The sequence below is a fragment of the Ichthyophthirius multifiliis genome (assembly GCF_000220395.1).
Source record: "Ichthyophthirius multifiliis unplaced genomic scaffold scaff_1120509251280, whole genome shotgun sequence".
NCBI lineage: Eukaryota > Ciliophora > Oligohymenophorea > Hymenostomatida > Ichthyophthirius > Ichthyophthirius multifiliis.
The window spans coordinates 2,772-14,574 of record NW_004086028.1 but is presented as its reverse complement, the minus strand read 5'-3'; the positions used below and the strand labels follow the sequence as shown (position 1 = coordinate 14,574).

At 17.7% G+C, this 11,803-nt stretch overlaps 2 protein-coding genes across 2 annotated transcripts, besides 20 other annotated features; both read left to right on the top strand. All coding sequences in view use genetic code 6, as the record gives it.

Annotated features, from left to right (window-relative positions):
• On the top strand, positions 1-1,952 carry IMG5_174890 (hypothetical protein; the record flags this gene model as incomplete). Its single annotated transcript, XM_004029638.1, has 3 exons — positions 1-107; positions 181-739; positions 818-1,952. Exons 1-3 carry the CDS (start codon positions 17-19, stop codon positions 1,950-1,952), a joined length of 1,785 nt encoding a protein of 594 aa, XP_004029686.1. The 5' UTR covers positions 1-16.
• Positions 109-168: a microsatellite.
• Positions 1,813-1,858: a microsatellite.
• A 347-nt stretch (positions 1,953-2,299) lies between the features above and the next one.
• Positions 2,300-2,348: a microsatellite.
• Positions 2,349-2,813: 465 nt separating this feature from the next.
• Positions 2,814-2,843: a microsatellite.
• A 52-nt stretch (positions 2,844-2,895) lies between these two features.
• Positions 2,896-2,947: a microsatellite.
• Positions 2,948-4,297: 1,350 nt separating this feature from the next.
• IMG5_174880 (hypothetical protein) lies at positions 4,298-7,600 on the top strand (the record flags this gene model as incomplete). Its single annotated transcript, XM_004029637.1, has 6 exons — positions 4,298-4,421; positions 4,706-4,854; positions 5,407-5,482; positions 5,609-5,841; positions 5,880-7,227; positions 7,270-7,600. Coding segments are annotated over 6 exons (2,261 nt in total), but the record flags the coding sequence as incomplete, so codon positions are not given.
• Positions 4,423-4,474: a microsatellite.
• Positions 4,423-4,476: a microsatellite.
• Positions 4,470-4,515: a microsatellite.
• Positions 6,670-6,703: a microsatellite.
• A 28-nt stretch (positions 7,601-7,628) lies between the features above and the next one.
• Positions 7,629-7,680: a microsatellite.
• A 494-nt stretch (positions 7,681-8,174) lies between these two features.
• Positions 8,175-8,210: a microsatellite.
• Positions 8,211-8,687: 477 nt separating this feature from the next.
• Positions 8,688-8,757: a microsatellite.
• Positions 8,692-8,783: a microsatellite.
• Positions 8,784-9,399: 616 nt separating this feature from the next.
• Positions 9,400-9,446: a microsatellite.
• Positions 9,447-10,083: 637 nt separating this feature from the next.
• Positions 10,084-10,157: a microsatellite.
• Positions 10,087-10,164: a microsatellite.
• Positions 10,106-10,164: a microsatellite.
• A 93-nt stretch (positions 10,165-10,257) lies between these two features.
• Positions 10,258-10,287: a microsatellite.
• A 571-nt stretch (positions 10,288-10,858) lies between these two features.
• Positions 10,859-10,903: a microsatellite.
• A 589-nt stretch (positions 10,904-11,492) lies between these two features.
• Positions 11,493-11,531: a microsatellite.
• Between the last annotated feature and the right edge of the window lie 272 nt (positions 11,532-11,803).

Genomic DNA, 11,803 nt, shown 5'->3' with positions numbered 1-11,803 from the left:
TTTAACATTTAATATTATGAACAAATTAATTGATATTACTAATGGAAATTAACATATAAATACTTAAAAATCAGATGATGAATATGAGGAATAATAAATGCTTTAAAGTATAAATATATGTATATATATATTTATATATATATATTATATATATTATTATTATATATAATTAATAATTAGCAAATAATATTAACTATAATAATATTGAGTTTGATGAAAATATACTCAAAAAGAATAAAATAATACCTATATTAAGAAAAACTTATATTGAATTTAATACATTAATGAAATAATAGACTATTGAATTTATTAACGGGGAAGATGAAGAAGATGAAATCGAAGAAAAGGAAGAATAAAACAAAATTAATAGTAGTATAGAAGAAGAAGAGAAAAAAAAAGAATAAGAATTAAAATCTAATGAAAATTCTAAATTTGATAAATATAAAACTAAAAGAAAAAACAATTAAAAAAATAACATATAAGCTAATATTGAATACGAATATCCATTTCCTTATAATTAAAGTTTAAAAAATTAAGAAGAATAGTTATTTTTAATTAGTATAGATTAAAAATTAAAAAATGAATATGATACTATGTAGAAATCAATAGAATAAAACTAAAATAAAAGAAAAGAAAATATAATTTATCCATCAAAAAAAAATGACTTTGAAATGCTTTCCATTAAGGCTGATTCTTATCCTTTTTTATAATTAAGAATATTTATACTTTTCATAATTGCGTATTTATTTATTATATATTGATTTTTTTTTTTTTCAATATTATATATATTATTACCATTTTTTTTTATATTTATTAGGTTAATTAAATTTATTTGTAATAAAATAATTAAGAATAAGTTATTTGATTATACTATTCTATTTATTATTATTTTTAATTCAGTAATGCTTGCTTTAGATGATCCTACTAAAGATACAACTGACTACACATTACTTTTAATAGATGATTTTTTTTTATGGGCTTATACTGTTGAATGCATTCTAAAAATACTAGGAATGGGATTCTTTTTAAACCCAGGGGCCTATTTACGTGACGGATGGAATATTTTGGATTTTTTAATTGTTGTTACGAGTTTAATTCCAGTAATTATAGGAGGGAATAGTTCAGTAAATTTATCTTCTTTAAGATCTTTGAGAGTTTTAAGGCCTTTGAGAACTATATCATCTATAAAGGAGTTAAAAGTAATTCTTTTAACTTTATTTAGTGCACTTCCTTATCTTGGAAACACTTTAATTATTTTAATTTTTTTCTTTCTTATTTTTGCTATAGCTGGACTTTAGTTATTTATGGGTATTTTAAAAAAAGATGTTTTTTTGAAGATAATGGGATTCCGAATTATAATAATATAGTTTGTGGGGGAGAAATGGAATGTCCTAGTGGGTAAATTTGTGGAAAATTAAATTAAAATCCAAATTGGGATATAACGAGTTTTGATAATATTTTTATTTCGTTTTTAATGGTTTTCTAATGCGTTACTTTAGAAGGTTGGTCCGAAATTATGGTAATTTATATAATTTAAATATGTAAGTCTTATTTTATATTAGTTTTGGATATTTGATGCATTTTCTATATACACAGTTATTTATTTTGTTTTATTATTATTTGTAGGATCTTTTTTTTTACTTAATTTAACTTTGGCTGTCATTAAGGCTAAGTTTTCAGATAATTAAAATACCAAATAACTATTACAAAGTGATGATAATAATAAAGAATAAATAGATATAAATTAACTTAAATCTTTTAGAAGAATGGAAAGAAATCATTTTAAAAGATAAAGATTATTAAAAAAATTAGAAATTAAAGTAATATATAAATATAAATTAAATAATGTATAAATATATATTTATATATTTTATGTATAAATATATATTTATATAATAATATATTTAATTTTAATTTTTTTATTATTTACACAAGTTTGGTGCTTTCAATGATGATAAAATATATAGTTAGGATATTTAATAAGGGTTGGAATTCAATTGGGAAGATTTAAATAAGTTAAAATAATTATAAGATATTGAAGATTAAAAATTAGCAAAGTTGGAATAAGAAAATATGTAGATAGTTAAATTTGAGAAATATAAAGAAAAGTTAAAAAGTAAAGTTCATAAAGCAGCATTAAAAGACAAATAATTAAAGAATAAAGTTTTTATTTATGATAAAGAATAACTTCCTTAATAATAATTATTAATAAAAATAAAAAAAAATGGATTTTAATAATAATAATAATAGCAATAATAATAATTATAAATTTAATAAGAAAAAGAGAAAAAAGAAAAAGAAAAATAAAAAGAATTTAAAAACTCAAAAAAATTGAAAAAAAAAAAAAAAAAAAACAATATTTAGAAATAAGAATCTGAATATTAATAAAATTAGTTTTTTACAAGAATTTAATAATTTTAAAAAAAAGATCATTTGGTTAAGTTTATGGGAGTAAAAACTGTTCGAGAAATAGTAAAAAATAAAGAATAATAGTAAAGTTATTTAGCAGAAAATGAAGATGATGAAAAGGTTATTAGAAATTTTGATAAAATTAACTAATAAGAATAAGAAGAAATAAAAAATTAATAATAAAATGAATAGTATTTTTAAAATAATAATCCTGATATGATAACTTTTAATTAATAATATAAAAAATTAACAAAATTAAAAGAAATAAAAAATGAAATTTCTATTTTAAATTTAAAATCAAAAAAAAATTAATTAAATTCTAATTAAGTATAAAATTAATTTTTTTTTAAAGAAGATTAATAAAATTTTTAAAATATAATTAAAAATTAAATTTTGATTTCAAATGAAAATATTAAAAGTGAAAATATATAAAAAAAATAATAACCTTTAATACTATATAATTAATAAGAAAAAGAATACAAAATAAATAATAATAATAATAATAATAATAATAATAATAATAATAATTAATTATAATTACAATTTTCCTTTTTAAAGTACTGATAGTAACATAAAATCAATACTTTTTAAATCTACTTCTTTGTCTAATATTAAATCTGAATTATCTTTTGTAAAAAAAAAGAAACAAATAATGTCTTAAGTAGCTTTAGATAATGATAAAGAAAAAATAAAATAAATAAAATAAAATCAATTTACTAGTGATGAAGATGAAAGTTTATCTTCTTAAAGTTAAGTTTCTATTAATAATTATTAATTTAATGATTATTTATATAAGAAATAATATTAAAGTGATGAAATTTAGAATTAATAACCTAAACTATTTGTCCAGATGGGAAAAATTATTATAATTTAAAATTAAGAATGTGATAATGACGATGATCCTGAAGATGAAAATAATATAAATAATCGTTAAAATTTCAAATAAAGCAAAAGTACTTTTTAGAATTTTAATCATGGTATAGTTCATAAAAAAGATGGATTTTAATAAAAAAGTACTCATAATAAATTAAAAAGCGGAGAAAAAATACATAATATGGAAGAAAATATTAAAAATCCAAATGAAATTGTTTAGAAAGAAATAGATATTGAGAAATAGAAAAAAAAGAAATAAAAAGAAAAAAAGTTGAAAGAATAAAACAAATTTAACGTTCGGGAATGGAAAATAATGATCGATTTAAGTATTTAATATAAAAGCGATTCTTTAAAAGAAGTTTTGTAACATAGAATTAGAGAGGAATAGGAGAAAAAGGATTATGAGGAATAATAAAAAATAAAGAATTAAAAATATGTACTTTTATATAGATAAAGGAAAGTTATTTTGTAGAAAAAAAAAGGGAAAACAAACAATGTAGTAGTTAATAAATAATAGAATAAAAATTAAACTAAATTAAATAAACATTATAAATAAATATCAAAAGAAGGTACTTTTAAAAATTAAAGTATTGATGAAAATAATGATAATGTCCAGTAGTAATATAATAATAATAATTAAGATAATGTTTATTTTAGAGGTTCGGTTATGCCTTGTAGGAAAAGTGATGCAGTGGCTTAAATGGATAAAATTTAGGCCTGGTTTAAAAAAATTAATTAGATGGATAATAATAATGAATCTATTTAGAATAGTTCTGTGAAAAAAAAGAATAAGAAATTTGTAGGAAATGAAGAAAAATTATTATTAACTTTTGAGAATATTAAAAAAATTATAAAATACAAAATTCCAATTGAAAATTAAAAATAACTAATAGATCATATAGGTTTTAAAAATTTATATTAGGAAATAAAAGTATATATATATATATTTAAACAATAATTTTAATAAATTTTTTTAGAGAAAAGATTATCATACGAGTAAAAAATAAATAAATATATGGTCAGGATCAGATATATCGAAGACATATATAAATAATTAATAGAAAACTAATAAAATTCTAAGAATTCTATGTACTTATTCTTAAGATATTAATATTTATATAAATGGAATATTAGGATTAGTAAAATTAAATATATTAAATAAAATATAAAATATAAAAAATAATAAAATATATTTATAAATATATATATATATATATATATATATATATATATTTTATTAATAAGATTATTGTAATGCATAAGCATTTTTAGAATTTTACAAATTGTAATTATTTTAATAACTTTGCTTTAATATCCGTATTTTTAAATACAATTATTCTTGCTTTAGAAGGTACCTTTTAAGACGATGAAACAAACCTATTATTAGACAATTTTAGTTTAATTTTTACTTATATATTTATAGCCGAAATGTCTTGTAAAATAATTGCATTTGGTTTGCAAGGATATGTTCGAGATCGAATGAACATTTTCGATGGAACTATAGTTTGTCTTTCAGTATTAGAAATGGTACTTTTTAGCGGTGGAAATAAAGCTGTTTCAGCTTTTAGAGCTGTAAGAATCGTTAGGACTTTTAGAGTTTTAAGAGTCACTAGATTACTTAGAAGTTTATAGTTTATGGGGAAGATAGTGGAAGTAATAGGGAGGACTATAGATTCATTTATTTATATTGTTTTATTGTTGTTTTTATTTATTTTTATATATTCATTACTTGGTATGTAGATTTTTGGAGGGTAATTTAATTTTAACGATAATACTATAAGGTAAAATTTTGATTCTTTTAATAATGCAGTAGTTGTTGTATTTCAAATTTTATCAATGGAAAATTGGCAGTAAATTCTTTAAATTTCTTTAAGGACTAGTATATCACCAGTTGTTTCTAGTATTTATTTAATTTCGTGGATTTTTATTGGAAATTGGGTTTTTTTAAACCTTTTTTTGGCTATTTTATTAGATGGATTCACCAATAATAGAAAAGATGAAGAAAATAAAGAAGAAAATGACGAGAGTGATATAGATGAATAAGTAGAAAACATTTTATAATAATAAGGGTATGATACTAAGAAATTATTGAAGTAAAATCAATAATTTGAATAAAAATAAGAGGCTATTGAATCTATGGACAATTTCGATATATAGGAAGAAAATAATAATACTATGTTGATGTTTAAGAATATAGACTGTGAATATTCTATTTATTTATTTTCTAAGAATAATAAATTCAGATAGATTGTTTATAGGATTGTATAATATCCTTAGTTTGAAAATGTTATATTATTTTTTATTATTTTTTCAAGTATTAAACTAGTCGTGGATACTTATTTAGATCCAGAATCGGAAGCTTAAAAAATTTCGAGTTAAATGGATATTGGATTTAATTTATTTTTTAGTATAGAAAGTACACTAAAAATTATCGCATATGGATTTTTTATGGATCATAATTCTTATTTAACTGAAGCTTGGTCTTAATTAGATTTCTTTATAGTATTTACTAGTCTTATAGATATGAGTTTTGATTCTGTTAATATTCCAGCTATTAAAGTAATTATATATAGTATATAGTATATATATTTTTTAAGATTTTAAGACTCTTAAGAACTTTAAGGCCATTAAGATTTGTAAGCCATAATATTAATATGAAAGTCGTAGTTATAGCTTTAGTAGAGTCTGTTGGAGCAATTTTTAATGTTTTGATTGTAGTAGTTTTAATTTGGTTTATGTTTGCTATATTAGGAATTTCTTTAATTGGATAAAGATTAGGATATTGCTAAATGGATAATTAATAAAGTTATTATGGGATTAATTATGAAAAAGTAAACATTTATATATATATCAAATATATAATTATATATTTTATTTAATTAAAGTGTATATAAATGGGTAATAATTGGAGTGTTTTCTAGACTAATTTTGACAATATACTGTATGCAATGAATACAATTTTCATATTAAGTTCATTAGAAGGATGGCCTGATATATTTTTTTTATGTGTAGACTCTGATATGAAAGAATATGGGCCTAGTAAAGATAATTATAGTATAATTTTCATATATTTTTTCGTATTTATACTTGTTGGGTCTTTTTTTTTAATAAATCTGTTTGTTGGTGTAATATTTTTGAAATTTAATGAAGCCTAAAAAAACGAAAAAAGATAAAGTCTTCTTTTTTTAACTGAATAATAGTCTAGATGGATTGAATTTCAAATAATGATAATTGGCGTAAAAGCCGAATTTGCAGCAAATAATACTCCTGTGAATAAATATTAGCTTTTTTTTTATAAAATTATTAATTTTAAATTTTTTGATGCTTTTATTATGTTATGTATAGTCTTAAATATTATTTCTATGGCAGTAGATTATGAAGGCTCTACTTTGGAATATAATTAAGCTTTGGAGTAAATTAATTTAGTTTTTACAAGTATATTTATGATAGAGCTTGTTTTTAAGTTAATTGCGTTAGGGTTTAAGGGTTATTGGATTTCTTCTTGGAATAGGTTTGACCTTTTTATAGTCTTATCCTCTATATTGGACCTTATTTTAAACTCTATGGGAAATAGTATGTCCTTTTTAAGAGTAGGACCGTAATTAGCGAGGATTATGAGGGTCATGAGAGTGTCGAGATTGCTTAAATTAGTAAAAACTATGTAAGGTCTACAAAAATTGATAGAAACTTTAGTATTTTCGCTTCCTTCTTTAATTAATGTTGGGGCTTTGTTAGGTTTGGTGTTTTTTATTTATGCAGTTTTAGGTGTTTTTATTTTTTAGTAGGTAACTGTGGGTATAATTATTAATAGATACAATAATTTTTCGAATTTTAGTTATGCAATGATAACACTTTTTAGAGCTCGTACAGGTGAAGATTGGTATAAAATTATGCTTGATTTATCTAAGACTACAGATTGTACAGAAGGAAAAGATTGCGGAACATGTATATATATTTATTTATATTCTTTTATTTAATTTATTTTAGATTTTTCGTTTATTTATTTTATAAGCTTTATCTTAATTGCTTGTTTTATTATGCTTAATTTATTTATTTTAATCATTATTTAATATTTTGAAGATTATCATATGAAAGATGATAATCCTTTGTAAGCTTTTAATGAATATTTAGATACTTTTAGATCTGTATGGTCTAAATATACTGCTTATTCAAACGGAGAGAAGATAAAAATGAAAAATTTAATAAAGTTTTTATGTGAATTACCTATTCCTTTAGGTTATTATGATAAAAGTGATGATTAATAATTAATAGATAAGCATTAAGTAGCTAAAGATATAATGAATATGAAACTTCCTGAGTATATAAAAATTTATATAATTAATTAAATATACATATATATATATATATATATATATATATATATATATATTTATATATGAATATTTGTACTTGTTTATATAGTGACGGTGAAGAAAACATATTTTTTAATGATGTTTTATTTGCTTGTATAAAAAAAGCTTATGGTGAAGATGTGATAGCAGATTCTGGTCCTGAGATTTAAAGATTTTTAAATTAATAGGAAATAAAGACTAGGAAATAATTAGAGGATAAAAAAAAATTGTATTTAAGAATAAATAGAAGATATTTGCTGAATTAAATAAAAATAATACTGTAAATCCAATTTTATTGATGCTATTTTGTGGCATGGCATTTAAGGCTTGGAGAAATTATATTAATAGACCTACAAAAGGAAACGGGTCGATTTAATCTGCTACTTCAGATTCTTCAGATAGTGATTATATAGATGACGAAGATGATTTCGATAATAATATATTAAATACTGTTAATAAATAAAGATTCAAGTTAAAAGAAAGCGTTATTAAAAACGTCAAATTCTAAATGGGATTATAAGATGATTAAATTGATGAATAAGAAGATTCAGAAGATTCAGAAAACTCAGAAGATTCGGATATTTAAAATGATAAAGAAAGTATTTTTATAAAATCTTAAGGGGCCTCGTAGAATTTTTTAAATCTTAATAATAATTAGTAGAATATTATTAAAAAAAGCTATAATTAACTTGAAACCAATTAGAAAAAATAATAGAAAAGTAAAGTTTAAATAGGGTATATTGTTTCTAAGAGTATTTTTAATATAGAAAATTAAACATGATATATATATATATATTATTTACTAGTATTATTAATAAAATAAATTCATATTTATTAAAAAATAAAAAATAAATGTTTTTTTTGTTGAAAAAAAATAAAAACGATTTTATTTATTACTTTAATATTTTTTTATTTCAATCTAAATAATAAATTTAAAATATAAAATTCATCTTACAATTTTCATATGTTTAACTTTTAATTGTATTCATTATCAATATAAATTAATTCTTTATTGTTTTTAAAAATTATTAAATCAGCTTAAAAATAAAAGAAATATTATATATTTATATATATAATATATATATATATATATATATATATATATTTTATTTATTTATATATAGTTTTTTTTTTTTACATATCTTTTATATTTTTCTTATTTATTAAATCATATTTTTCTTATGTATTATTACAAAAAGTATTTTTTCTTTAATCATTTTGTATTTTTTTTATACTTGCTTATTATTTTGATTATATTGGTATATTTATTTATTCTGTTTAATAAATAGATATATTTTCATCTGTTAATAAATAATTGCTTTAATTTTATTTCTTAATATCAATTTTAATATTATCTTATTTTATTTCAAAAGATTTTTATTTTTCATAGCTTATATTAATATCTGCATTTAAATGCTTCTAAATGGGTTCTGTATGTACTGCTTTTACATTATAATCATTAAACAACTATGGATTTTCGTATAAAAACTCAGGCTTATAATATTCAGTATAGTTTTTGTTTTCAATCCAAATAGTATATGTTTATTTATTTTTTTATTTATTGCTTTTTACTTCATGAGGTATTTTAGATAAAATATAAGTACTGATTAAAAAATTATTAGAGTCGTTCCAAGAATTAGAATTGTTTTTTCATGCAGATTGAGAGTTTAATTATCATTAGAATTGAATTTAAAAATAATTTACATTTTGATAAAACATAATTTGTTTTTTTACTAAATTGCATTTTATTTTAAATTGGATTGCTATTTAACAAATTTAAAGTATTTTAATTTAGCATATTTAGAGTTTTTTGAATGAATTTTATAAAAATAATATATTATTGATTAAATTAAACTTTCATGCGATTATATTGTTTCTTATGAATTTTAATTTATAGCATATATATTATTATTTGTGTTATAATATTTACTTATTTTTAAAAAATCCTAATTTATTTCTTTATTTATTTTGGAAGAATTTTATATTTTTATATCTTATTTATATTTTATTATTTTGCATATTTTTTATAGACTTTTATTAAATGAAAAACTTTCGATTTCGCAAAAAATTAAATCTTTTAAAATTAAAATATTTCTATTTTCTGAACAATTTATATCAAATATAAAATTATAATTGGAATAATTATATATTATTTCATTTTATATTTTTTTTGCTTTTAAATAGTTTTCTAATAGTTATAATTATTAAATTCTTATTTTCATATAAAATTTAAAAAAAATTTCATTTAAAAAATACATTTCTAATAACTTACATTTGTTATGATTAATCAAATCACCTTTTTATGAATACTTATAATACTAATTATTTATATTACATTATGAATATATAATTAAATTATTATTATAATTATTATGTACATTTTAATTTAAAACATTAATATTGTTTATTTAATTATTATTTATAACATTGTTATTATTAAATATTGGTCTAAAATTATAATTATAATTAAAATTATTATTATTATTATTATTATTATTATTATTATTATTAATATTATTATTATTATTATCATAATATTTATTTTTCACTTTTTTATTAATACTATTTTTTTAATATTCTTAATTATTTGGTTATATTATTTTGTTTTATTTATAAAAGAAGCTTTTCTTAATATTATTTTCTAATATTATTTCCACTTTTTTATTTTTAATTTTTTAATTACTGTTATTGCTTTAACTGCAATTTTAACTTTAATTTTTTTTATTAAAATCTAAAACACTTACAACTTAATTTATTTATTTTATACTTATTTCATTTTAATTATTAAATTATATTTGTTTATTTTTTTCAATATTTTAACTGCATTTATTATTATTATTTAAAATACTAGTTGACATATTAATATCAGTATTATTTAAATTTAGTTCTTTCATATATTTATTTATAATTTTTATTATTTTTTTAAGTTTATCCATTAATTATTTTTATAGTATTTTATTTTATTTTTATAGTTAAATTAATCCTATAGTATGTTTTTAATCTATTTTTATTATATTTGCTTACATTTTATATTCATTATTTGAAAAATATACTTTTTCTTTGAATTGATTTTATTTATTTATTTTAATTTTTTGTTTTTCCAAAGTAATTTATAAAAAATTTAATAACAAGTTTTTAAAATTTATTTCTTATTAATTTTTTATTCTTTTTATTATTATATTTAATAAAAGCATGATTATATATTTCTTTTATCATTAAAAAGCTTTATTTAATTAATATCTTATATTTAAAATTAATTATCTTTTATTATTTAAATTATTTCTTTATTTTTTATGTGTTTGTCTAAATCATCATTTATTATTATATTTTTTTTAATATCATAGATAATAAATTATTTATTTAAATTATTTTCAATTAAAAAAAGTAAAATATTCTATTCATTAATAATTTTATTTATTTAATAGGTCAATACTTTATCACTCATATAAAAAATTAATAGACAAAGCATTTTTAAGCATATATCTTCATTTTAAACAAACTTATGAAAAATCTAAAATAAAATTGATATATTAAATGCTATTTTAAAAGTAATATCGTAATTTAATTTAAAGCTAATTAAAAAATTAAATTTTATTATCATTAGTAAACATATATAAATTAATGCTAATTCTTAAAGACATAAAAAAAATTACTTTTTCTTATATTTTATTATTATTTGTTTTTGAAAAATAAAAAATCAAATTATTAAAAGATATTATAAACACTATTATCCATGTTAAAATCTTGTGATAGTTAATTATAGTTGTTTTTATATTAAGAAATACGCCTATTATTAAAAAAAAGGCTAAAGTAAAAACGTAATAGATTATTAAAAATGTTTCGATTTCATATATTCGCATAAAAAATATTACTATAAAAAAAATTAGATAAAAAAAAGGAATATATTTAAAAATTAAAAAATTTATTTATTTTAAAACCATTTTTTTATATTTATTAATGTTATTAATATAAAAATTATTTTTATTATTATTCTAATTTTATAAATTATTAATAATATAAATATTTTTTAAATAATGCATTTTTTATACATATATATATATATAATTATATAATTTAAATTTTTTAAATATTAAATTATTAATATAAATTAAATTTTCTTATTTAAAATAAAATTTAAAAACGATTAATTTTTATGAAATCTTAGTAAT